This window comes from Propithecus coquereli, unplaced genomic scaffold, assembly GCF_000956105.1.
Source record: "Propithecus coquereli isolate 6110/MARCELLA unplaced genomic scaffold, Pcoq_1.0 Scaffold252, whole genome shotgun sequence".
NCBI lineage: Eukaryota > Metazoa > Chordata > Mammalia > Primates > Indriidae > Propithecus > Propithecus coquereli.
Window position 1 is genome coordinate 2976506 of NW_012148086.1, and position 27821 is coordinate 3004326.

At 46.2% G+C, this 27821-nt stretch overlaps 2 protein-coding genes across 2 annotated transcripts; one reads left to right on the plus strand and one right to left on the minus strand.

Moving 5' to 3' along the window:
- The first annotated feature begins 2521 nt into the window (after window positions 1-2521).
- IGFBP3 (insulin-like growth factor binding protein 3) lies at window positions 2522-10989 on the plus strand. The gene is made up of 5 exons (XM_012646947.1): window positions 2522-3059; window positions 6343-6569; window positions 7101-7220; window positions 8377-8518; window positions 9483-10989. The coding sequence occupies exons 1-4, from the start codon at window positions 2651-2653 to the stop codon at window positions 8500-8502; spliced, it is 882 nt and encodes a 293-aa protein (XP_012502401.1). The 5' UTR covers window positions 2522-2650; the 3' UTR covers window positions 8503-8518; window positions 9483-10989.
- A 10576-nt stretch (window positions 10990-21565) lies between these two features.
- Window positions 21566-26746, minus strand: IGFBP1 (insulin-like growth factor binding protein 1). The gene is made up of 4 exons (XM_012646948.1): window positions 26203-26746; window positions 24545-24729; window positions 23163-23288; window positions 21566-22253 (listed from the first exon to the last, which is right to left on the minus strand). Exons 1-4 carry the CDS (start codon window positions 26561-26563, stop codon window positions 22122-22124), a joined length of 804 nt encoding a protein of 267 aa, XP_012502402.1. The 5' UTR covers window positions 26564-26746; the 3' UTR covers window positions 21566-22121.
- Window positions 26747-27821: the final 1075 nt, after the last annotated feature.

The window sequence follows — 27821 nt, forward strand, 5'->3', positions numbered from 1 at the left end:
GCAGGCTGACCCCAGGAGTCACTAATTATAATCAGGTTAACTGGACTTTGTTAGCAAAAAAAGATATATTCATTCTCCTGGCCATTATTCCGATGATTATATCCTACTTTAAAATTATTAGCAATATGTATGCCAAGTACCTTCAACGGGGGGAAAAATATCTTCCTCACTACATAGTAGTTTATGTTAATAACGACAAACACCAGATTAATCGAAAGTTTGACAAAACTAACTAGCACGTCACTGAATTAAGTTCTGTGCAATCCAAATCCTTCCTGCAACAATTACATTCCGGGGAGGGGGAGGGGAGGTTCCCTGCAGTTTTGTCAAAAATGGCTAAATAATAAACTACAATTCTCCCCGCGTCGCTGTCGTGAATTTACTCCACTGTTTAAAGATTTCATGATAAAGGTGATGACAATCTATATAAAACATTGTTACTGAAATATCCTTTGAAAGTTGCAATGTAACTCTTAGTTTTTGCGTGTGCACCGGTTCCATAAGGTCGGGCTGGACGCCTGGCGCTCTGGCGCCCCCTAGTCATTCCGCACTAACAAGCCTCCGTTTCTCAAGCTGCAACGCAAGGAAAAGGTAATGTCATGTCATATAAAGTCAAGTTAATTTAAGAAGAGAATCAAGAGTAAAGATTAAAAAAAAAAAATCCTTTCCAAAAAGACATTCTTTCTGAGCTTCCCCTGCCCACGAGCCAGATGATAAAACTGGGTAAAAAGTGCTACTCCAGTCATCGGTCCCAGCTCCATGTGTAACATTGTACTAACCAGAACTGCAGACCTGCGACCTTAAAAATAATTTTTGATACAGAACCCCATTCTAATTTCAGATTCAAGGTCTCTGTGGTTATTTAAGGAACAACTTTAACCCTGAGGGATTCGTTTTGTTTCCTTTAACTTTCCAGTGAAATCAGAGACCCTGTTCTTGGGTGTCAAACCAGCTACTGCAGGGCTACAAGGAAGTGACATAGGAGAAAGCAAACAGCAAGCAATAATTATGGCACAGCTTATTGCAAACGGGCCCGAGCGCCGTGGAGGAAGAGCTAATAAGAAAATGAAGGCATTGGACCTTTGCCCCGGCCTCTCCACTCTTCTTGTCTTTGGTCTTTTTTCCTTTGTAGAGGCCTGACTTTATTTATTTGTTTACTTACTGACTTATATGTGCGTGTATACACATGGAGGAAAAAAGAGAGAGCGCAGAGTGAGAGAGAGACGGTGGACAAAGGCTAATTTCACCCAAGGCTGCGTGCTGGGGAGGAACGGAGGGATCCTGGTTTGCTGTTTCCACCGCAAACTGCAACGGGCTCCTCCAAACACCCGTCCACTTCCTAAAGCAAGTATTCAAATTCAACAGCGTCCAGGAAAGTCTCCTCCGGCGGTCACTCCAGCCGTCCCCATTGCTTCCCCACAGGCTCTTTGTAAAAGAGTCTTGAAAAGTTTAATTCTCAGTCCAATCCTGGTCCACTAGCGTCCTCTGTTGGTCCCTGGAGGGAAGGGGCGCGCCGACAAAACTGAAGAGACCCGAGTACCCGAGCAGGCCGACAGCGACCTCAAGGGCGCAATCGCGCCACCGGACTTCGACTGCACTGCAAAGTGTGTCGGTTGTGCACATTAGCCAGAATCCCAGTCTCCGCCTCAGCGCATCGGAGAGAATTTAGCACAGGGATCCAAAGTCGCCTTCAAAAAATGATAGTGAAAATTACCAATTTTAAGGACTATTTGGTTATTACTAGGCTTCTGCAGTGCCCATTTTATTGTCTTTATTATTCTTTTGTCGTGGATGTAAACTCTATTCGAAAACATAATCAGCGAGAACACCTAAAACAAGAAAAACCGTTATGGTTTAAAGTATTTGAAAAGCCCGTCCTTAAGGACGCGTTCGCTGCCGGCCCACCCTTAACCGGGCACTCGCGGAGCAGCAAATGTGAGTCTCTGCCGCTTCTGCAGATGCCTAAGTGTGGGTCCCTGGGGTGCGAACGGTGCAGCGGGTGTAAATCAAACCCTACGGCTTCCTGAGACCCCGGCGCGAATACGGTATTCTCATTCAGAAAGGTGCCGCGACTTCCTCTACCCGAGGAATTAAATTTTAGAAAGTTTTGCAAAGGACCTAGGAATGAGGAGCGGTTCGTGCCAGTTTCCCTGACACCAGCTTGCCGCAGGGCGACCTCACCCGGGGCGTGGAGGGGGAGGGGCGGAGGTGTCGAGGAGGTCTGGGGCTCCGAGTTAGCCTGGAGGGACTGGATAGCCTGGGGCGCTGAGGCAGCCTGGGGCGCCACAATGGCCAGGCGGGCTGTTGTTCTCAGGGGCTGCGTGGTGGCCCGGGCGCCGAGCGTGCGCACCGGGAGCAGGTGCCCCACGCACGGGCAGCTAGCGCAGAGGGCAAGGCGCGGGTCCCCCCAGCCCTGCCTGCGCCGACCCACCCCCCTCCCCTCCTGGGCGCGCCGTTCCGGGGCGTGTCCTCGGCCACCCGGGCTTCTATATAGCGGGCGGCGCACCCAGGCCGCCCAGATGCGAGCGCGGCAGCTAGGCGCTAAGGAGCCGCCACCGCCTGCCTGGATCCCGCAAGCTCGCGCCGAGTGCTGTCGCCCCATCCCTGCGCTCCTCAGCCGACCGAGCAGCGGGCCCCCGTGGCGGGCGCCATGCAGCGGGCGCGCTCCGTGCTCTGGGCCGCGGCGTTGACCGTGCTGGTGCTGCTCCGCGAGCCGCCCGTGGCGCAGGCTGGCGCGGGTGCGGCGGGCACCGGCCCCGTGGTGCGCTGCGAGCCGTGCGACGCGCGTGCGCTGGCCCAGTGCGTGCCTCCGCCCGCCGCGCCCGCGTGCGCCGAGCTGGTGCGCGAGCCGGGCTGCGGCTGCTGCCTGACGTGCGCGCTGCGCGAGGGCCAGCTGTGCGGCGTCTACACCGAGCGCTGCGGCGCCGGCCTCCGCTGCCAGCCGCCTCCCGGCGATCCGCGCCCACTGCAGGCGCTGCTGGACGGCCGCGGGCTCTGCGCCAACGCCAGTGCCATGGGCCGCCTGCGCGCCTACCTGCTGCCAGCGCCGCCCGCGCCAGGTGAGCCGCACACAGCACCCGGCACTGACGCGAAGGGCAGGGGGCGGCAGGGCGGGAGGCTGTTGCGGGAAACTACTATTTTTTTCTCGCCCCGAGGGTTGTACGTGGGGAACTTGAGGCCCCAAAAGGTGGAGACGTTCGCCAGAGGAACCCTGCACAGCCAGGCTTCTATTTGCTCGGTTCTCTGAGTGTTTGTAAATTGCAAAGCGCTTTCCGTGAAAAATGGTTAAAGGTTTCGCGGACGGGCGGGGAAGCGGTATCGAAGTTAGCTGTCAATGCAAAGATCCTGGGCACGGGAGATTCTCGCAGCCTGGCGCGGGTACGCGGATGTGGACTGCGTAGTCCAACTTTGGAACCTGGCTTCCGATTCCGCAAACTAAGAGGGAGCGCAACAATCCCAGGGTTGCTTGGCGCGGCAACCCCGGGGACGCAGAGAGGTGACCAAGGGCAGATTTGGACCCGGAAGGTGAGCGGGCACGCTTTAGGAAATGGTACCTGTCTTTAGAAATGCTAACATTTGCACAGCCTTTGATTTGCAAAGCAGTGTCATGTCCTGGTGCGTCCAAAAACAAAGTGGATTCAGGGTTTGGTACCTTTTGCTTGGAAAAGCTGAAGTTTAGAAAGAAGCAACTTCTCAAGGTCACCTAGAAGCAGAAATAGAATGTAGGTTTAAACCCTGTGTGCCACTTTCAGTACCATCCCATTTGTACCCCCCACACCACCCCGCACCTCTTCGGACTTCAAACAAATGCCCAGGTACGTGGGAGTTCAGGGAGTGTGGACCAAGTGGATTTCAATGACAGGGAAGGGAGTTGGAATCAGTCCTAGGACTGTTCCGCTTCTTAACCTGAAATGGGAAGAATGAGGAGCCGTAAAAGAAAGCCCCAGAAGAAGAAAAATGCAAACATTTGGCAGAGTTACCCCTTCTGGCTCAGCCACTATCAGGCAGGTGCAACTCTGGTAAGGGCATCACGTTGTTCCCTTAAAAAAGAAGTTTAAATAGATTTGGCAGCTGTTCCTCCTTCAAGCATGTTTAACCAGCCTCACTTGGTTATATGAGAAAAGTTCCTGCCCTGCACAGCTGAAGGCGGGGAGAATTTTCCCCACTCTAGTCCCCACCCCCCACAACCATCAGGTTGGACAGATGTCACTGTGCAAGCCCCCATCCAGGGCTAGCAGGATGGACAGTCCCTTTATAATTTATGTAGCTGCAGAGTTCCACACCCAGGTAAAACAATTTCCTCACTAGGCAAGGCTGACTTTATTCTGAGAAACACCAGATTAGTGGAAAGGCAAGATTTCAATTGCCTGAAACATACACTGGCTCTAGTTGACTGTTAAAGTTGTTAGAGGCATTTGTCTCTACAGGCAAAGTTATGTTGTTTGCTAAGTGTGTGTGTTATTGTTCCAGTCCATTTTAGGGTATTCAAAAGGTGATCTTGGAAAATACTTATAAACATTGTCATTCTTAGGCTTCAATAATCATTATGATTACCACTATAGTAGCTCTATAGCATAGGTTGATGTCAGTTAATATAAGATTATAAAAAGATCTAAGTGACTTCTAAAATCCATTTGGGAAAAAATAGGTAAATTTATATGACAGTCAAAAGTCACAAATTATCTGTTGCTTAAATAGAACTGTTTTCTCTTCATGCCCTAGTCTGCAGTCCAGTCATTAAAAAGAAACCAAGGAAGTTTAAGAAATTACTTGGGGTTCTCAGAAAAGAAACGTAAATATGTTTATTTACATATTCTTTCCATCTCCCTTGTCTCATATTTCCTTGGAAAAGAAAAAAAACTAGGATTAAAGGAAATTGAAACCAAATCCTATCAATTAGGGACCTATTTTGCCAGGCTCTGGGATAGACCCTGGGAATTTGTACTCCCAAGGCACAAAACCCCCGTAGGGAACTTTGTAGCTGGACCTCGGTGGGCTGTTAGACAGGTGAGGAAACTGAGAGCCAGAGAGGAGAGGGATTTCCAAGGCCACCTGAGCGAGCCTTCTGCTGAGTGCCTCCAGGGCAGAGCAGAGCATCTGCAGCCAAATCATTTCAACCCTCTGGTAGCTTTCTAGAACAGACTCAAAACCAGATGGGTGACCTGAACCCCTGCTAGGGGTAGACATCAAGACTGCTTGTTGCAGTGAAGGAATTCTGTGACGGTCACTTTCAGACTTAAGCGGAAGCCTTTGGGAGGTCTGAGTTGGGCAGTGCAAAGGCCCTGGGAGCATCTACTCTAAATGTAGCCTTCGATTCCCACAGAGGTCCCACCTTCATCCTGGAAAAGGAATGGAGTGAGAATCCTGGCTGTACGTCAAGCCACAAATTTAGTCATGTACTTAAAATCCCAACTAAGCTGTAAACATTCTAGCATCCGTTTGAAGTCTCAGGCTCTCTTTAGGTAGCACTGTTGATTATAAAAGGGGGATCTGCTGGAGGGGCTTTCTTCTCCCCCAACCCAGGGAATGAAAGAGCTTTGGCACTTAGAAGTCTGAGCCCTGAGTGGAACTTGGGTGTTCCTGTGCTGACTGAGGGTGAGGAGGACTCACCCAGGAGGGTACCCCCAGGATGCACAGGGTCTTTGTGGACCTTGAGTTTTAGAGATGTAACGAGAGACCTGGAAGACAAGCCACCAACACACCAACTTGATTCTGGGTCCCTGAGGCAAAACACTTTGCAGATTGAAATTCAATTTCCCCATCTGAGCCTGACCCCCACCTCACACAGAGCCTGTTTACCCGGTAGCGTTGAGGACCATCTTAAGCTGGCCAGTCTTGAGCAGATGCCAGAATTCCCAGAAGTGCTTGTTAAAACCGAGACTGCCGCTGCCACTCCAGCCTTGCTGGGGTGGAGGATGTGCATTTCTTTCAATTTCCTGGGCTGCAACTGCTCCCACGGGTGGGAGGACCACGCTTGGATTCTCCTGCAAGATTTCTGAGCCAGCACCACCCATGGCTCGGGTCTGTCCCCTGCCAGTGGAAGATGAAGCATCTGGGGAGTGGAACTTGACGAGCACTTTCCTACCTTCTTTAGTTGCAGCTACGTAGGAAAAGCACATGTCAGATTGACTTTTAAGCACATGACTTCTTGAGGTAAAGCAGCTGTCACGTAGCAAGTGGCATTATGGAATAACACTTCATCAAGGTTTTAAAAAAACTTATTTGGAATTGTTGACTAACAATGCCATTTAGATGTGACCTAGTTGCAATATTAAGATTTTGCAAAGACTGTTGTAGGGTGTTGATAACTCTCATGTCTTTGTCTCCCTTGTGCTTGTCAAGGAAACGCCAGTGAGTCGGAGGAGGACCGCAGCATCGGCAGCACAGAGAGCCAGGCCGGCCCCGGCACACACCGGGTGTCTGATTCCAAGTTCCACCCCCTCCACGCCAAGATGGATGCCATCAAGAAAGGGCATGCGAAGGACAGCCAGCGCTACAAAGTCGACTACGAGTCTCAGAGCACAGACACCCAGAACTTCTCCTCCGAGTCCAAGCGGGAGACAGAATACGTGAGAGCTCTTCGTCTTATCAAAGTAGGAGGGTGGGACCCGCCAGCTGGGCACTCAGAGCCTCTTAAGGACAATCTTTACACAATGGGTCCCAGTAGTTCTGGCTGACTATCCCCTCTGTGCCTCACCTCTTTCCCTTCCCCTCCTTTTCTGTCCTCTCTCAGAGAATCTTAGGGGGACCAAGTTGAAATAACACTTGTGAAAGCACGTGGAGTGTCAAAAAGACCTCTGCAGATAAAGAAAAATATCCTCATAGAAATGGTTGTATTCTATTCACTTGTTCTTCTAAGTTTATTGACCTACTGTTGGCCCTAGCCCAGCTCCTGTGCCTTACTGTGGGGAGAGCAAAGACAGACAGGGAGCAGTGGTTAGCATCCTCGTGGGATTTCCTTCCTCAATCGGGAAAAAGACATTCGAGGAGCGTATTACAGGTCCCACTGCGATAGCTGTGTTTCAACGTAAGATGTTTGAAAGCATGCATTCCGGAGCAATGCCCATGACGCTGCTGTTCCCGAACTTCCTGATCCCCAGGGTCCCTGCCGCAGAGAAATGGAGGACACACTGAATCACCTGAAGTTCCTCAACGTGCTGAGTCCCCGAGGTGTCCACATTCCCAACTGCGACAAGAAGGGATTTTATAAGAAAAAGCAGGTGTGTGTGGTCCTTGGTGCATCTTCTTTCTCTCCCACTCTCCACTGACACAAAGGAGAAACCAACCTTGCTGCCCCCCAGGCCCTTCTGGCCACCGTAGCGCTGACTCTGAGCCCACGCAGCACCGGTGCCTGGGACCTGGCACCAGTCTCAGGAGATGGGACCAAGGGCTGCTTGGACGAGTTGCTCCAAGTGATGCTAGATGGGTCCAAATGCTCAACCCTAGTGCCTTTCTCCCTCCCATTCCCACTCCCGCCCTTGCAGCGTCTCACACACAGCACAGATGAGACGCTGCTGCCCTGGGAGCTCTTTATAAACTGCAAGGGGACGCATTGACACTGTGTTAGTACTGCATCATGGAATGACACTTGAAATAACTATTGTAGCAAATTTCTGAGAAGCGTGACATGAGGTCATACAACAAAAAGCTTATCGTGAGATCCTACATTGATCCCCTTCCACACTGAGGCCTTCCTGATAGTGACAAGCAGGAAAGGAATAAACAAGTGTGAGACATAGTTACATTAAGCCATAATCCGCATGCTCTACGGATACATTGTGTGATGGCAGCGTTTCAGTCGGCTTTCTAATTGTACAATTCATACCATGGTGTCTGTAGAATTAGCCCGAGAAGACCTAAGTAAGTAATGCTGGCCCCAGGGTGACCCCCTTCCAGGGTTTGTAGTGGAGGTCACAGTCGGAGAGCCTGAGTCTTCCTCTGCAGCTGCCGTTCTCTTGGGCTCTTAGTCACACCATCATTTCCTATCAGTCACTCATTCAGCAAATGCGCACTGAGAAGGTGCCGTGTGTCCAGGGCAGAGAGAACATTCGCATTTTCTCGTTTGGCAGGTGAGTCTGCAGGTTCAACAGGATCTGCGGGGTCTGGTATCCACCTTAGACTTTTAGGGGTACAAAACTGCCCCCACTGCAGCTTTCTTGGAAAAGTTACACCTGCACAGACATACACACAGACGCACATGCTGCCACCTAGGATGCGTGGCTCTTAAGTAGTCTTGACTGAACTTCCTGTTGTGCTTTCTCAGCATAGCAGAGCCATGCTGAGAAAACCATCTTACCATCATGGGCCCTGGTGACCAAACTGACGCTAGGCTGGGGACGTTCATTCACTTCTCGGTCTTCTGTTTCTATCCCACAGTGCCGCCCTTCCAAAGGCAGAAAGCGGGGCTTCTGCTGGTGCGTGGATAAGTATGGCCAGCCCCTCCCGGGCTACGACGCCAAGGGGAAGGAGGATGTGCACTGCTACAGCATGCAGAGCAAGTAGATGCCTGCCATGTGATGTAAGCCCTCGGGAGGGGACTGTGTCGGGTTCCAGGGGCCTCAGCGTCACTGGCCCGGGGGCTCATAGACTGAGGATTGCTCGGAGCTGGGCATGGCCACTGGCCTTTCCCCAACCCTGCTGACCAGGAGCTGCAGTCCAGGCCCAGAGAGAGAAAAACAAACAGGACAGACCCTTCAGAAGGGTGTAGGGACGGGGAGGCCCCACCAACCCAACCAAACAGGCGCAGGGAAAGAGGCTGGACAGGTGTGGTCTCAGAGACACTCTGCTTTGTCTCAAAGAACTTACAAGACCTGAGCTTTCATACACACACCAAATGAAGATTTTCAAAGTTAAGCTTTTCCCATGTAACTCTGGTGATTCATTTATCTTCACAGGAAACTGTTTCAATCCACAAGAACTTCTTAAAGACACATATTTCTTAAAGATGTGGATGTGAGACAGCTGAATAGCTCAGCTGGAAAAGCATTAGCCAGAAAATGTGGCTATTTTTGTTTTCTGTAAAATATATTATGAATATTCTGTTAGTCTGTGGCTAATATAATTTTAATAAAGTTTATTTAAATCTAATACAAAAATGAAATTTTAAACCATCATTTTGAAGATTGTTATCCCATTCAGTATTCTTTTCTCCTCTAATAAATGAAGGAGTTATTGGGGGAAAAGGAATGAAGATCTTTCATCGTCTCAAGACAAATTGAGTAAGCCGAAGAAATTTTCATTTTTAGCTGTAAGGGTTTTTTTTTCCCTTGCACGTTGGAAAACAGTAATTCTAATTTCGGGATAACTCTTTCTGACAGTGAACACTGTGGGCATCTTACAGTGTTCTTTGCTTTGTTAAGACGTGGGGGATCGAGACCATTTATTTACCCGGGGGCCGTGCCTGAGTATCTCAGGGAAAGACTTGAGCCTTTTTGATTTTGGGAGGGATAATTTCAATCTATTTCTTTTTCTTTTTGTTTTAGTTAATGTGGAGCTCAAATGCGCCTTATTTTGCACATAAGACTGCCAAGGACATGATCAGCAGCTGGCTACAGCCTCGATTTATATTTCTTTCTGTGGTGAACTGATTTTTTTTTTAAAACCAAAGTTTAGAAAGAGGTTTTTGAAATGCCTATGGTTCCTTTCAATGGTAAACTTGAGCATCTTTCTTCCTACTTTCCTGTAGTCAGTGAAAAGCAGTTCGAATTCTCTTGTTGCTTCCTATAAAAATACTCGTGAACGCGAGCACAGCACCCTGATGTCCTCCCCTCCTGGAGTTCGCACTGTGTGTTTACCAGAGCGGCCGACCTCTGACTTCATGACTTAGGCAGCTGTGTTGCCTACATAGAGTACACGCTTCACCCCCCTCTCTGTAAAGTGAGCACAGGTCTTCTCCAGAGTAGGAAAACCCTTAAACTCCAGTCATCTGGGCATCTCTCCTGGAGCTCACAGCCTTCTGCGGTGCCCCCTTTGAGGCAAGAGCCTGGATCCCTCGACCAAGAAGATCATTCATATCTTCAAGTGACCTGTACTGCGTGGGGACTGTTGGAGAGAATAAGGTGGAGTCTTACTTGTAAAAAGAAAAAAAAAAAAAAGACCAAGAATGTTCTAGGCACTCTGGGAACCTATAAAGGCAGGTATTTCTGCCCCTCCTTTGTCAGGCAGCTTCCTGCAGATGTGGCCTAGTGGAAGGCCCAGCGTGGCTTGGCTGTGGCCCCACAAAGAGGAGGGATGGGGGACAGTGAGAGTCAACCTCCGTGTTCAGAGGCATTGCAAAAAATGGCATGATTCTTCAGATGACTGCGGAAAATAGTGTTTTGTAGTTGAACAGCTCATGACAAAGTTCATTTTTGAGGATAAGCTTTTTAAAGGCAAAGGTTTATTTTCATCTCTCACCTTTTGTCTTCCTTGGCATAATGTAAAAAAAGAATAATAGTATCTAAACAGGAAAGTTGAATGGCTTATCGGGGAGCCCATTGAGAACACGGGGAACACATAAGGAATCACCTGTGTTTGTTGAACTTGGAGTCATTCTCATACTTTTCTCTATAATTCACACATATATGCAGAGAAGATAACGTTCTTAATTCAGTGTTAACATTGTATACAACATAGCCCAATATAATAGGATCTATGCTAGATATTCCTAGATGAAATGTTAGACATGCTAGATGTTGTAACTACGGCCACATCCAAGGAAAGGAGCTGGTGCCCGTGGGCTGGGCTGCTCTCCCAGAGGCCAAACCCAGGGAGGTCTGGAGAAGTCAGGCGCTAGAGGACTCTGCCCTGTCCCTCTGCGGCCCTCAGCGGGTGTGGACACATGCTTCACAGAGCTCTCCTTGCGAACACAAAGGGGTCTCAAGACATTCTGCCTACCTATTAGCTTTTCTTTATTTTTTTAATTAAGTTTTTGAAAAAGAAAAGTATTTTTGAAAAGTTTGTCTTGCAATGTATTTATAAATAGTAAATAAAGTTTTTACCATTAAAAAATATCTTTCCTCTTATTATTGATAACCTCTGGGTTTGTGTCACTAATGAAATAACCCTGAAAGGGCAAAATATTTCAGCTGTAGTAGAAAACTTCATAAACACAAGTATATTTCCCTGCTCCCATCTCTAGCAAAAGAACCCAAGCAAGATAGTTTCCATGGCCTTTGGTGGCATCCCGTGGAGGCACTGAGTCACATCTGCAAGATGGTCCAGCCCTAGGAGGCTGCATTGTTGGCTCCATTCCCATGATGGATGATAGTGTGTGGGCAGGTTTGGGCAAGTCAGCAAATGCATCTCTCTGTGATGGTCTGTTCCTTGTGTTTTTGGGGGGTTGTGTCCCACATTGTCCCATCTAACACTACTCAGAGGAGCCTTCTCCAGCAAGCAGGGCAAAGGTCAGAACAGACAGCCCTTCTGCCCCATGCCCTTCTGTCACTCTCTGCTAGGAGAAGGGAAGGGAACAAAGGCAGGAGAAAGAAGGAGACCCCAGGAGATGCTCTCTGCAGCCTTGGAACAATGGTCACTTGTCGGAGCCACTCCAGGTAAGATACTGAGCCTGTGGCCTCAGGGCATCAAAGGATAAACTGCATGTAAGGAATGCCCTGCTGTTTAAAGCCATACCTGATCCATTGCTGAAATAGCTAAAACGGTACCCTTGTAAGGCTGACCGTGTGAGAAATCAGGAAAAATGAGAGGGCAGACCCCTGTGGGGTGCTGTGCCTACAAACCCTTGAGGATGGAGGGAGAGAATGGGCAGAGTGAGCTCCCTGGGAGGAGCAGGTGCAAACGGGCCATGGAGCATGCTGGGGCAGGATCCTGGAGTGCCTAGGCAGCCAGGCCGTGTGTCTGGAAATCCAGGACTAGAGCTTGAAGGCCCTAGGGAGCTGCCGAAGGGCTGTGAGCTGCAAAACGATGCTTGCTTTATAAACCCACTGGGTTTGTCTTCCTGGAAGCCACCAACTCATGTACCATTCCTAGTCCTCACCCCTTAACCTCTAACCTCTGCCACGTTCCACACCTTTGATGATTAATTCCATGTGTCAACTTGACTGGGCCATGGGGTGCCCAGATTAAACATTGTTTCTGGGTGTGTCAATGACGGTGTGTCCAGGTGAGATCAGCATTTGAATCAGTAGACCCAATAAAGTGGATTGTCCTCCCTGATGTGGACGTGGTTGGACATCATCTAATCTGTTGAGGGTCTGAATAGAACAAAAGGCAGAGGAAGAAGGAATCCATGGTTTTTTTCCATCTCATCCTCTCTGGCCCTCAAATTGGGACTTACACCATCAGCCCCCCGATTCTCAGGTCTTTGGACTCAGAACCAGCTTCCTTGGTTCTCCAGCTTACAGATTACAGATGGTGGAACTTCTCAGCCTCCATAATTATATGAGCCAACTTTTCATAATAAATCTTTTTGATAATTACATAGATAGATAGATAGAGCAGCTATAAATCGGTAGATATAAACTAATGGTTCTCTTTCTCTGGAGAACCCTAATACAATACCTTTGATCACCTCTTCCTTCTAAATGCTCTCCTGCTATCTTCAGTACATACCTTGAGGTTGCATCCCCCTGGTTCTCTCGCCTCTCCTCTTTGTCTATCGCCCTCCCTTGGCCTCCCAGCTAGACTCTTTGGGCTCCTTCTTATCCTCTGCCTTCTCTCTCAGCCAACTTCTGCCCTCTCAGGCTTTCCTCCACCATCCCCTAAAGTCATGTGTGCCCGCCCAAACAACCCCCTCCACACACACACACACACACACACACACACAGAAATGAACAAGGAAGGGTGCTCGACTCTCTGGGAGTCAACACAATGCAGATGTTATGACAATGGCTTCCTGAGATTCAGCTATTAAACTGACACGCTTTAGGAAAAATAACAATCACCAGTGTTGATGAGGGTGTTGTAATGAGATTCCAGGTTTTCTGCTGTGGGAAAGGCAGCCTGTCCAGAGGGATGTTTCTGATGTAAACAAACTGAACCAGCCATTGCACTGCAGAAGCAAATCCTAAAGGGATCATCTGAGATGTGCACAGACAGTTAATTACAAGGGCATTTTAAACTGAAACTCATTCTTACAAAGAAATATTATGCCACCGCTGACATGTTTTTGAAAAAGAGTTAATTAATATGTAAAAATGTTTGTGGTGGGCTAAAAGAAAAGCAGATGTAATTATATTGTGTACACACACAATTACACATAAAACTAAAAGGAAATACACCAAAATATTAACCCTGGTTATTTAATTATAGATAATGTTTTTAATTTATTTCTACTCCATTACAATCTCAACAATTTCTATAGTGAATATAATTTTCTTTCTTTTCACTCAGAAAAATATGCTGCATTTTTGATGTCCCTGCCTCCAGCTCCTGTCTGAGCAATGAGCCTCCATTTCCATTAGCCCACTGAATATCCTCTCCAAGGCATAGGGGCATCTCCTATAGCCCTGACATCCCAGTCCAGCTACCTGCCCAAACTTTGGAAATGGTCTTAACTCCCATCCTCGTCCCACATTCAACCAGTATCATTTATCTACTTTTTATCTTCTAGGAGGGCACACCACAGTGAACAAAATACAAAAAAAAAAAGCACTGCCCTTGTAGAGAAAGACAAGAAGCAAGATTAGTGTGGCATATAGGATGTTAGATAGTAAGTGCCATGGAGAAAAAAATAAAGGGAAATATGAAGTGTTATTGCTGCTGTCTTTCTTTTTTTCTCTTTTCTTTCTTTTTATTAGAGAAGCCAGCTAACAAAGGTGGAAGGTGGCTTTTTTCTTTATTTTTAATTGACATATATTGTACACATTTATAGGGTAGAGTGTGATGTTTTGATACATACATTTATACATTGTGTGATGATCAAATCAGGGTAATTAGCATATCCACCACTTCAAAATTTTATCATTTCTTTGTAATGAGAGCATGCAAAATCCTCTCTTCTAGTTATTTTGAAATATACATTATTGAGGAACCTTCTTGACCCAATCATCCCTTAAAGGCCCCCCACCTCTTAATATAATCATCACATTAGCCATTAATTTTCAACACCTGAATTTTGTAAGGGACAATTCAAACCATAACAGTATGAAATATCTAATAGTTGAAATAAAGAGCAAAATAGATGGAATAAATAATAGAATGGATGATGGATACAGCTAAAGGACAATTTAATAAAGGGGAAAAACAAGTTGAAGAACTCTCTTAGAAGGAAACAGAAAGAATAAAGATTAGAAAATATGAAAGAACAGTTGAGAGAAATGAAGGACAGAAGCAGATATGCCACGTTGAGATAAATGAAGTCCTGGGAAATATTTAAAGAAGTAAGAGTAGATTTTTTTAGAATTAAAAAAAAAAGGCATTATATTGAAAAGCCCCATAGAATGTAAAAAGGGATATAGTTTTAAAGACATTGCCAGGTGAATTATGGTGAAATCTTAAAATATCAAAGTATCAAGAGAGAAAAAAACAAATCACAGGTTAAAAAAAAAAAACACACAAGTATCCAGTTGACACCACATTTTTAAAGAGCAAATCTGGAAGCAGGAAGATGAGTGAATAATTTAGAAACTAGAGTGTTATACCCAGCTAAACTGCCTTTAAAAGTGAGGAAATCATAAAATATTCTCAGGCATTGAATATCCAGAAGGTTTGCCACACAAAAGAAGCACATTAAAAACATTTCAAAGGAAGAGTTTCTATAAGAGGGGTAAAAAATCTTGGAAATGTTGAGGACATATAAAGTGAAAAGGAATAAGTACCATGGAGCATTAAACTCCTAAAAGCTATAATAAAGAGCTTATCTAGTAAAAAATAAGTAATGAAAAATATAGAAATATAGAAAAACTAGGATAAATGGAAATAACGAACCAAGAAGGTATAAAAAGATTTAACTGTCAATACCGTAAAATTAGTGATTCTCAACCAAGAACAATTCTGCCCCCTAGAGGACATCTGGTAATGTCAGCATTTTTGATTGTCGCAACTGGAGGATGTTGCTAGCATCTCCTGAGTGGAGGCTAGGGAAGCTGCTAAACATCCTATAATGCACAGGACAATCCCCCACCCAAAGAATTATCCATCCAAATTGTCAATAGTGCCAACATGGAGAAACCTTGATTTAAATAGATGTTAAAAATTACCAACTAAAAGATAGATTCAATTACTAAAAATCAATATGTATTTTATAACAATAGACATATCAAGCAAAAACTATACAAAACAAAGCCAGTAATTGTTAATATCAGGCAAAATTATATTTTAAGACAAACAACATTTTTTTTAGAGATAGAAAAAAATCACTAAAAAATAATAGAAAGGTAACCAGGAGTATTTAGAAATTCTAAACATGTGTGCATCTAATAAAATATCTTCAAACTATTTTAAATGGAAATTAAGATAATTATAGGAAGAAGTTTAAATTTTTACCCTCTTTTCATTACTGATGGTAAAACAGACAAAAAAAATCAATAGGAATTTAGAAGATTGGAACCTCAAAACTAGCAAGCCTAACCCGATGAATACATGTAGAGCAGTTAAAGAACATATGTCCCCTCAAGAAGGTGTGGAGCATTTTAGAAATCAATCCTGTGTTAAATTATAAAGGAAGCCTCCACAATTGAAAGAATAGATGCCATATAAACAATATTTTATGATCACATATGAATAAATTTAAAATTAAAGTAATAATTTTTAAAAATTCCCACATTTGTGGAAATTTGAAAATCACACAGAAAAATATTTCAAAGTTAAAGAGGAAATCAATACTGAAATTTAAAACTATCCAGAAATTTAATACTACCTTGAAATCAAAACCCTCTAGATAACACTAACACAAAAGCAAGCGAGAGCTCAAGTTCACAGAAAACACATGTCTGAAACACCTACAGCAGATAAGAGAACATGTCTAGAACAGCTAAGTGATCACCTAAAGAAGTTAGAGTCAATACAAAGAACATAAAGAGAAGAGGTGATAAAAATAAGAGTAAAAAGCAATGACAGAGGAAAAGCAAAAGATGCAATAGAGAAAATCAGCACAGCCAAAAGTTGTTTCTTTGAAAAATCTAACAAAATTGACAAGCATCTGGAAAACCTGTCAAGAGCAAAAGAAAAGTTAACAATTATCAACATTGCCAGTTTGGGGAAGGGCATAACAAATGGAGCAGAAGAAAGTAAAAAACTACAAGAAAATGTTAGTAAAACCATAAAATGTCAAATATGAAAATTTAAGGTGTAAAATTTCTTAGAAAATATAATTTTCAAGAAAAAATTGAAAGCCTGAATATTCCTGTAACTGTGACACATTTAAAAGAATAATTTAAAATATTTTCACAAAGAAAGCCCCAAATTATTTGACAAGTTCTACCAAGTGCTGGAGAAACAGATCATCCCATTTAATAAAAATTTTTAAGAAGCTGTAAAAAGAAAGAAAATACCTTGAGTCATTCTACAAAACCAGTATAACCTTGAAGCCAAAATCAACCAAAGACAAAAGACAAATACACGCCTATTTTTCTCATCGATGTAAAAATATCAAGGAAATTGTTAATAAAGCAAACCTTACAGTCCCTATAAAAGGTATTATACCATTACCAACTTAATTTACTCAAGACATATGAAATAATTTTATATTATAAAATCTATAAATATAATTAATCACAGTAATACAATAAAGAGAGAGATTATCTTTAATGGAAACAGTAAACACAGTTTACAAAATACAACACAATAAAAATTGTTAACAAATGAAGAATGTAAGAGAATGCTCATTGTCTGGTAATGTATAGATCTTAAAAAATAAAGCCCAGCAAGTGCATCATTCTAAATGGGGAAACATTAGAAGCAGTTTCTTTAAAGTCATAAACCAGTCAAGGATAGTCACTCTTACCATTTCTATTTACCATGGTATGAGAGAACTGAGTTTGTACGTTAAGAAAAAAAAAAATAGGGACTCAACAATTGGAAATCACTGTCATTTATAGATCATATGATCATTTAAGTTTAATTCGATTGTGGTCTAAGAGTAGATATTGTATGATTTCTATTCTTTTAAATTTGTGAAGGTGTGTTTTATGGCTCAGAACATGGTCTATCTTGGTGGATGTTCCATGTGAGCTTGAGAAGAATGTGCATTCTGCTATTGGATGAAGTAGTGTAAAGATGCCCATTAGATCCACTTGACTGGCAGTGCTGTTGAGTTCAACCACGTCTTTACAGATATTCTGCCTGCTCCATCTGTCCATTTCTGATAGAGGGTGTTGAAGTCTCCAGCCGTGATAGGAGATTCATCTACTTCTTGCAGTTCTATTCAGCCTCATGTACTTCCATGTTCTATTGTTAGACACATGCACATTAAGGACTGTTGTGTCTTTTTGGATAATCGACCCGTTTCATTATGTAATTCCCCACGTTATTGCTGATAATTTTCTTTGTTCTAAAGTTTGCTTTGTCTGTAATTAATATAGTTAATCTTGCTTTTTGATTAGTGTTAACATGGTATATGCATCTCTTTACTTTTAACCTGAGTCTTTATATTTAAGGTAGGATTCTTGCAAACAACATATAGTTTGGTCTTAGTTTTTTTTTTTTTTTTTAGCACTCTGATAACCTCTCTTTCAGTTGGTGCATTTAGAACATTTACATTTTTTAAAGTGATAATTGATATATTTTGTTAAAATCAGCCATGTTGATAAATGTTTTCCTTTCATTGTATTATTTTTTGTTTTTCCCCCCTTTTTCTGCTTTCTCTGGTTTCAACTGAGTATTTTATATAACTTAATTTCCTGTCCTCTCTTACATATCAATTATACTTACTTTGTAAATTTTTAACTGATTGTCATGATAATTTTATGTGTCAATTTGGCTGCATCCACAGTGACAAATGTGTGGTCAAACATTATTCTGGATGTTTCTGCTATGGTGTTTTTAAATAAGGTTAACATTTAAATTTGTAGCCTTTGAGCAAGGCAGATGGTCCTCTATCCCACAGCTGGGCATTATCCAATCAGTTGAAAGTCTGGATAGAACAGAAGACTGACCTCCTTTGAACAAGAAGGAATTCTTTCTACCAGCAAATTACCTTCATACTTGAGCTACACCATTGGCTCCCTCCTGGCTCTCCTGCTTACTGACCTGCGCTGGAGGTTTGGACTTCTCAGACTCCATAATTGCTTAAAATAAATCTCTATATACACATCCCATTGGTTCTATTTATCTGGAGAATCCCGACTGATACAGATTTTGGTACCAGGCATGGTTCTAGAGGAACTGAATCATAAAGATGTGTTTTCATAATTTGTTCTGTGGTTTCTGGAATTAGCTATCTAATTTGATTAGGTTTAAAGACACTGATAGCTCCATTTCCAGTAATAAAGAGAACACTGATTGTCCGTGGCAGGATGTGGCAATAGAGATACACAAAATATCACCACTGGAGGCTCCTAATCAAGCACTTGTAAGAAGCAAGGATCTTGGCGACCGTGTATATGATACCTTCAAACTAAAGAGCATGATGACATTGGTTGGTTGCTGATAACTAAGCAGGATACAATGGGGAAAGAAAGGATGAGCTCAGGGATTCAAATTCCCAGCTCCAGCACCACATAAATAACCTGAAAGCTTCAATATATACCCTGAAGGAGTTCCTTGTCTCCTGTAGCTGCAGGACCAAGACTGCTACAAACCAGACTCAGAGTCTTGTCCTGTGAGTGGCTAACTTACACTGAAAATTGAATTCCCAGTCTCCACTTCAGCAGTGTTTGTTGTTAAAGTGAGGGCCCGTCCATTGCAAAAGGGAAAGAGTCAGGAGAGAACGGGAACCTGAAAGTTGGAGTGGGGATGTGCCAGAAGACCCTGATGGAAGCAGAGACGTTGAGTCCCTAAGTTCTGCTGAATATTCCTTGCCAGTAGAGGCTGCCACTCCACTGCATCTGAGGGACTAACGCTGCGTTGCCATAGAAAATTGCAACGGCCGCCGCTGAGGCAGCTGCCGTGCAAGACAATGCTGCTCCTCCTCAGGAACCCCCACCTCTATTTGCTTCTAGATCTAGAACTAGACTCAGGTCCCAGCAGCACCTGAAGGTGAGGCACAGTGTGTAAGCCAAGGGGAGAGGAGGGCCGCGCTCCAAAAGAACTACTTGAGTTCTGACTGACACAGACAGAAATTCAGGGAATATGTGTGGGAATAGATATTATGGGTGTGGAATAATGGTGAAAGGACCATAAAGTTGGATTAGGCCGAATTTTTTGATGTGGGCTCACTCACCAGAGACTGTGCATTTAATGTTGCAGCCCTGGGAGTCAGAAAGAGCTCCAAGTTTGGTTGGGTGACAGAAACATGAACCAAAAGGTGGCCCATAGTAAATCAACTTGAACTGCAAGCTCTGCCTTGATTTACTGTAGAGAAAGGAATTCAAAGGTTTGGGGAGACTGAAACGTGAGAGGGGATTTGTCATTGAAGACCTACTCTCCCACTGTGGGCAGGTCCAAAGAACATACCCTTCCCCATGACATGAGAAATAAACTTGTGAGAGGGAGCCATGGCGTCCCGCGGGAAGTTGCGATTGCTCCTCTCTGCAGCCCAGACCTCACAGTGGGAACCGCAACCACAGAACAGAGAAACCTAAATGCAGTTGGAGTAATTGGATCCCAGGGTGGCAGGGGCCAAGTGGCACTCAACTGCCAAAGGAGAGATGGGCGTGGTTACTGTAAGGGACAGCAGAGGCAAAGCAGCAATATCAGTAGTCTGACTCCTGTGTACCTGTGGCATTGGCTAGCTAATCATGGTCTTCTTATTCCTAGAAGTGAAATAGATAGGAAACCTACTAAATTCTTACTTGATCTGTAGAAGCAAAAAAGTTCTAGGTCAAGTGAACAAGTCTCACCTGAATCATAAAAACAGAGTCATGGCCTTTCAATCAATGTTCAGACTTGAGCCAGGTTACAGACCTAGAACCCCTTGAATGAAGGGGTAGCCAAGTGCCCCTGAAGAAGGACCCTAATACACTACCAAATATTTATACCGTTAAACCTTTCTCCCAGTTTTCTCCAAAGAGACCAGAGGTATGGCCTTTCACCAAGGCAGCTGTACACTGGGGAAAAGAAATAATCAGACATTTCAGGAGCTACCTGGCACTGGTTTTGACCCAACATTGATTTTAGGAAACCTGAAACATCTCTGTAGTTCACGAATCAGAGTAGGGGCTTATGGAGGTCAGGTGATCAATGGAGTCTTAGCTCAGGTCCCTCTCACAGGGGGCCCAGTATCCCCAGACCCATCCTGCGTTCCTTTTCCCAGATCCAGAATGCATAATTGGAGTAGACATGCTGAGCCGCTGGCACAACCCCCACGTTGGTTCCCTGACCTCTGGAGTGAAGGTTACTGTGCTGGGAAAAAGCAAATGGAAGCCACTAGAACTGCCTCTACCCAGGAAAATAGTAAATCAGAAGCAATATTGCATTCCCAGAGGGACTGCAGAGATTAGTGCCACCATGAAGGACTTGAAAGGTGGTGATTCCCACCACACTCCCCTTCCACTCTGCCGTTTGTCCTGTACAGAAAACAGCGGGATCCTGGGGAATGACAGTGGATTGATCACAAGCTTAACCAGGTGGTGACTCCATTTGCAGCTCCTGTACCGATGTGGTTTCCCTGCTTGAGCAAATTCACACATCTCCTGGTACCTGGTCTGCAGCTATGGATCTGCCCTTGTCCCAGATCTGGCTGGCTGCTGCACTTGAAATGACCACTCTGACCATCAAGTTCACAGATCGGTCCTGGAGGCCTGGCAGATGGCAGCCTGGCAGATCTGTGGGTGGAGGGTTAAGGGGGTGACTCCAGATGGGGAGCATAAGCCTCCAGGGAAAAGCCAGAATGGCGGAGGAGACCACCGCCCAGCTGTGCTGGGGTACGTGTGATGAGAGAGGCAGCCCTGAACACCTGCGTCTCCTGGGAGGCTGCAGGCTCCGGTGGTGAGGAGAGTCTCAGGCTTTCCCCAGGGCAGAGCACAGGGTGTCCGGGAGACCCTGGGGCTGGAGGCAGCTAAGAGGCCCAGTCAGGAGGGCCAGTGACGGGCAAGTCAGGCAGGTCACAGTTTTAAGGAAGAAGAACTCTGAGGAACAGAGAACGCAGTTGAGATCGGGGCTCAATCCTGGAAACAGAAGTGACAGGGGACGTTGGGAGCCCTACAGAGGAGGAGGCCGAGCGGAAGGGAGGGTGAGAGAGGAAAGGTTAGGGAGCAAAACCAAAGAAGCGTTTCTGTCTTGCATTTAAGAGGGAAGAAACCCTGGGCCTATTTACGAGCTGAAAGAAAGGAGCAAACCAAGCTGGAAGAGGCGAAGGACCCTGGGGAGGAAGGGGACTGAGTGAGAGGTGGGATGGGGACGCCCAGCCTGGCCCCAGCAGAGGAGGTGTCCTGATGCCGCTGGGAACTGGGAATCCGGGGCAGTCTGGGCAAGGGGCTCTGCGGACCTAAAACACCATTTGATGCTGTAGAAGCACAAAACTGCCTAAGGAAAGTGAGGGTGAAGGACGAAGGGATTTCAGATGTATTTCAATAAATGCCCACAGCAGTTACAATATTTCCATGTGGAATATTTATTCCAAATACGTTTACATTATGGACGTGTGTTTAACAATATATCCAGCACACATTTGCACACGCAGCGACATCACCATAGGTAGCTTCCATTGCATAATCAACATTTTCACTTTCCCTGCAAACTTACATCAAATGTGGATCATGGAATATACGAGTTAACTGTTCTCCTTTAACCTGCTTGAAAAATCACTGCCTAATATTTGATTTTGCATTTTCTAAGTAGTATTTTTCCAAGCTCTTTAAAAACAGAAGCATGAGCTTTGGAAGAGCTGGAATACACATATTTACACACAATGTGATAAGAAGTATTTCATGATATACAAATTAGCAGCACAGGTTACTGTGTAGAAAAAAATAAACTTACAGTGAATAAATAAACTAACAGCTTTATATATCAAGTAATACGTGGAGTATAAAAAGTCGTTTCTATATATACATATAGATATACAAAAACGTGTGTGTGTTCTCGAGTATAAATACACAATATACTTAAATATTTCATGTGAAGGAACATTACTGCATCTGTTTTCAGTTTTGTAAATGAAAATACTGGTGGCAGTTGGGGTTCCCTCTGACCTCCAGAGACCCTGGGATCTTCTTCCCGCTCCAAGGGTAGACGCACCAGCAGAGCCCTGCCTCTCCATCCATGGACGTCTCGCACTGCAAAGACAAGACCAAGGTCAAGAGCAGCAGGTGAGAAGCTGATCGGGAAAGCAGAGCTATGGCTGACTCTTGTCTCAGTGCAGCCGAGTGTTGCAAAGTCAAGCCAAGGGGATGGGCGTGAGAGCAGCTACCCATGATGCAGGCAAATCCAACACCCTCCTGGTTCTCATTGTAAAATGGAGACAGCGGCCAAGTGGCACATGTGATAATGACTTCACCTATATACTAAATGGTACGGTGTGTGCACAGCTGTCTGCTTCATGGCCCCGATGGCCGAAGAGCCCAGGACCAGAGGGAACATGTCCCATGTGTGACCCACTGTTCCTTGTCTGTTATAAAGCAAGGCCTAATCCTCAGTTTCCACCAATGGAATCCACAGAACTCATACTTCGCTGAGTCCTAAAGTGCCCCTCAGAATCAAGTCTTGGTTTGTTTGATCTCACTCATTATTTGGCAAGCCACAAAAATGCTATTGTGTTTTATTACAGAGTTCTTTTTTCTTTATGGGGGACAAAAAAGTAAGAGATGTCCAAACAGATACCTGCTTTCCTAAGTTTGTTCCCTTCCTGTCTTGTTATACATGAGGAAACGGAGATCTCAAGTGTTGGGAGGCCTGTGAAAGTCCTCCCCCTCTGTGGCTTGCCGAGTGACGGAGCTGACGCTTAGCCCCACGGTTCCTGGTCCACTGTGGGTTTTCCTGCTCTGACTTTGAAATATTGTGCTGTTCAACCAGACTATCTTGGACTATCTGTCCCTGGTTCCCAGAGGGTGGCTCTTCTTTAATATGACCAGTTTTGATGTATATTTGGGACTGGACATTCTTTGCCTTGAAAGACTACAGCTTTTCAGGGATGGAGGGCAGCAGTCACTATCCCCATGAGGACGCACGCTGGCAAGGCCACCTACCTGTCTGCTGTGATAAAATCCATTCTTGTTGCAGTTTGGCAGATAAAATTTGTAGATTTCTTCTGCTTTCTGCTGTGCCTTGGCTAATCTCTCCAGCACTTTGTAGAGTTCTCTCTGGCAGGGCTCCTAAGAGAATGAGTTGACATTAGGACAAATGACAAGAGAAAGGGAATTATCAGCCTAGATTACCACTGATTGAAGAGGTGTTGTCTGGGCTGAGGACAGGAGGAAGAGTGGCCCCAGGACCTGGCCATGGGTCCGGGGATCAGGTACCATGTGATGTGCCCTCTTGGGGCCTCATTTTCCCACCTGTGGTTAGTCTCTGTCTTCAGTTGCTAAGATAAAGGATGGGAACACCATTCTCTCCCTCGCTTAACATTCTCCACACACCTACACAGAGACATCCCCTAGCAAGAGCCTGGCTGACAGAGCAAAACTCTTCCCAACTCCTCCTGCCACCCGCCGAATATTTTTGAAACCAGCCTTCAAGTTGAAAGGAGAGTGGGCAAATCTCTCTGAATGGAGAATTTAGCAGAAGAGCTTTCTAGATTTTGAGCAACTTTCCTTTGCAATCTACAGGGTTATTTTACATAAACCAAATCGAGTGAGGATCAAGGCGTTCATCTGGATAATTTGAAATAAGAATTAACTTTACTCCATTTGTCATCATTTCCAGATGAAATTTTGAAGTATGCAGAAAATAGTTTCATCCTCCACTTTTCTGGGTGTGCATATTTTTCTTTTTTTTTTCCCTCAAGTGAATGCAAATCGCTCCAACTTTGATTCTCTGTCGCCATCAAGTGGTAGAATTAAAAACAGACGTTAATTAAGATATGATGGAGAATTGGTGTTCATTGGGTTCAGAGCTTGCGTTGAAGAGGAAAAAGTCCCAGAGATAGATATTTGTGATAGTTGCAGAATACTGTGACTGTATTCAATGCCACATAAACCTGTGCTTTAAAATGGTTAAACCAGTAAATTTTATGTTACATATATTTTACCACATTTTTTTTAAAAGGAGGCAAATGATACAGCAGGGGGTGGAGGGAGGAGTTGGGACCTTGTGCTAAGCTTTGGAATAATGTAACTCAGTGCTCTGACACCCTTATTTTAGAGATGAGCTCAGAGACATGAAGTAACCTATCTAAAGGTACACAGCAGGAATTGCATTGCCTTTGCATCCAGTGGGCTCATCTCCTGAAAGTCCTTATGTTAACAGCTTGACAAAGCTAAGCTGAGAAATGACTATTAGGTTCTAGGGAAAAAGGTGTTTTTTTCCAGGGTGTAAGGACCAAGAAGGAGTGGACCAGGCCCACTTGTCATAGCCAATTTGAGTAGAGCCTCCGACAGGAGAGTTCCCACCACCCACTCCAGGGCCTCACCTTCCATTTTTGGATGTTGGCAACGTCGCGAGCCCTCATGCTCTCATAGGTACTAATGGCGTTCCAGAGGATGGGCCGGTCCTCGCTGGAAGGGGCCATAAGATGGAAATTCTCCAGGAACTGTTCTTCTGTCATCTCTGTGCTCTCAGGGGACACATTCTCTAGAGCTGCAGGGCTCTTTGCCTCTGGAAAGGAAATGCCACAGACCCATGAGCCCCCGCAAAGCATCTGCACTCGACCCCCGTGAAGTCACTTCCTTCCCTCCAAACCAAGCTGGGACGTAAGGATGCCACGATCCTGAACCCAATTTCTGTTGACTCTCTGTTTAAAGGACCTTCTAACGGTTTCTGGGAAGAGTGTTGACCCAACAGCAATATCAGTTCTGTTCTGGACAACAGCGATTTTCAGGGTCTGGCAAGGGTGCCGTGTGTTTTTGCTTCTAAAGTAGCAAGAGAGGGGCGTAAGGCACACATTTGCTGAGGCTGGGAAAAACCCTAAAGTAGCCAAGGATTAAGGTTCAATGCCTAACCACACCCCCCGCCCGTGGGGAGCCTTGGAACTTCAGCTTCTCATCTCTAAAATGGGAGTTTTACTAATTCCCCATGAACAAGTGGTAGGGTTCATCCAGAAGTGGGGTCTAGAGCGCAGCTTTCCTGACCCAAAGCATTAGCCTCTCCTCTGCTGGGGGCCCTGCCGTCCTACATACTAAGTGACTTCTCTGCAATCCCCTCCCGGCCAAGAGGAGAATGGGGTCCCCACATATCTTGCAGATAGAGTCCAAAGGTGCATGGACAGAATCGTACAGAAGTGGCTCTAAGGGACCCCCTGTGGAAACCCATCTCCTCCGCGGGTCAGTGAGACGACTCCATTTCATTTACTCTGAAGGGCGGAGAATGCACAGGAAAACCATTCCCCTCTTGGGAGAGTCAATGGCTCCCACACACATTCCTCTCAGGCTGTGGAAGCCCTGAGTCCTTTAAGAATCACACAGGACACAGGACGTGCAATCAGCCCAGATGAGGAGACAGGGGGCTGGAGTAGAGAAAGAGGCATTTCCTCTGCTTCCCACTACAAACAAATCGCTGCTTAAATTCAGGAAAGAACCTGATTGTCAAGTTCTTAGGGGCAACATACACATCAAACATTGTTTTTCTATGGCAATGAATGGAAGTGAAGTTTTTAGCCTAAACTTTCACATTATGTTCTGTAAACATCTGGGAAGCACATACCGTATCCACAGGATGTATATTACAAAGGACGTTCCAAACACCTCCTGGGGAGGCCAGCGGGAGAGATTCCCATCTCAGGCCTTCCTGGATACTCCAGCCACTGGGGCAGGGAGGAGGGCAGGGGCTGCATGGGGGCACCCCCACAGCTGCGGCAGCCCCACCACATCTCTGCACTCCTACTGTCGGGATCCTTAGAGATCACTGGGCTGCGGGCCTCGGGAGCTCTCTCCCCAACTCTCCACTAATCTGCATGTGCCTTTGAGCCTCTCCCTTCCTCTCCTAGGGTACCTCCTGCCAAGACCATGTAATGACTTCAGCTCCTTTCCCCACCGCAAGCTCTGGTTGCAAGTTTGGACAATCCCCTGCTGGGCCTCAGACCCACTCATCTGTCCCAGGGCGGGGCAGCATGGGGGTGGGGGACAGTGGTACCTGTGGCCTCGGTGCTGGGCGCGGAGGCGTCGGGCTCTGGCACGCAAGCGCCCTGGCCGCGGGTGAGGGCGTGCAGGGGACGCGGCTCTCCGGGCAGCGCACGGCAGCTGAGCCCCCTGGCGCAGCGCGCAGTGGCCACACCGCAGGCAGCGCCCAGCTGCAGGGCGCACGTCGGGCAGCAGCCGCAGCCGGCCGGCCGGGCAAGCTCTGGGCACGAGGCGGGCACGGGCGGGCAGAGCGAGAGTTTCGCCGCGGAGCAGGGCGCGCAGCGCCACGGCTGGGGAGCGCCGGCCGCCACGCCGACCTGGACGGCCAGCAGCAGCAGAAGCCGCCAGGCGCCGGCAGCGGGAACCACGGGCATCTCCGGGCGGGCGGGGCCGGCAGGCAGGAGCTGATGCTCTCTGGGCAGGTGGCTGCAGACAGTGGCTGACACTTTCTAGGCAAGTAGCGGTGGCGCGGTGGCCGATGCTAGCTGGGCGGGTGGCGGTAGCGCAGTGGCCGATGCTCGCTGGGTAGGTGGCAATGGCCGATGCTCTCTGGGCACAGCGTGCCCCTTATGAAGGGCGCGGGCCGCGCCACTTCGACCAGGAGGTTAATGATTGGCAGCTTGGCGTGCTGGGAGCTTGGTGTTCAAAATAAAGTTTGTTTTGCTCCTACGCCCAAGGCCGTGCGCAAAAGGTAGGTGGAAAGAGAGTAAACGATTCAGCTTTGACTGTTTGTTTTGTTGTTATGGGGTTCGGGCCCAGAGCTAAAGTCCAGTTCTAACAAGTGCACAACCAGGTGGGGAATGGTCATTGTTTTGGTTCAAGAGGCATCACGGGCCTAGCCAGCCAGCACTTTTCAACAGACCCAGGAAACTGAGAGATCAACTGGGCAACACCTGCCCAGCCACCACCTCTCAAATGGAGAAACCAAAGCCCAGGGTGAGGAAGGGTGGGACCAGGTTAGAATCCAGATCTCTGCAAGCTCCGTGGGTTCTCTGCGACAAAGCTCAGAACTGCTTCTCCTTCTGCAGGAGGAAGGCCCCCAATCCACAAGGAAATCCATAGTTCATCCCAGCGCTCTGCCAAGCTCCCCAATCTAGCTCCAGCTCCAGCAGAAGGATCTCCAAGGAGGAGAAAAGCTCAGAGCCTTAAGTAATAGGGCCAAGGCTGCAGCAGTAGCTCTGGGACCCCAAGGTGCTGCTGACTTTCTGGCTTAGGCCAGGTATTTATCAGTAGTCAAATACAAAGATTTTCTCTTTAGTCAAAATTCCTATTTTTTGAATATTCTCTTGAGTCACAGGAAGAAGGTCAGTATGAATTAAAGAAAATAAAAAATGGGCCCATCTCTAGGAGCTGCAGGCTCTCCTCGGCACCCCCTGCATGGCCTCCCAGTGTAGAGCTGTGACTGGGGACCGTGCCATGCTCCAGACCTGCCCCTTGGCCTCTCCTGTGTCCCTCATTTCCTCACCAGGCTGCTGCCATCTCTGCCTCCTGGTCTAGGTACAGGCTCAGAGCTACCCCCACGTCCCAGCCTGGGCCTCCTGTTTGTCCTGCAGGTCCTTCAGAAGCAGTGTTTCTCAGACCTGGGGACTTGGGGATGGCCTGTCCAGCCCCTCGCTTTACAGAGGAGGATAC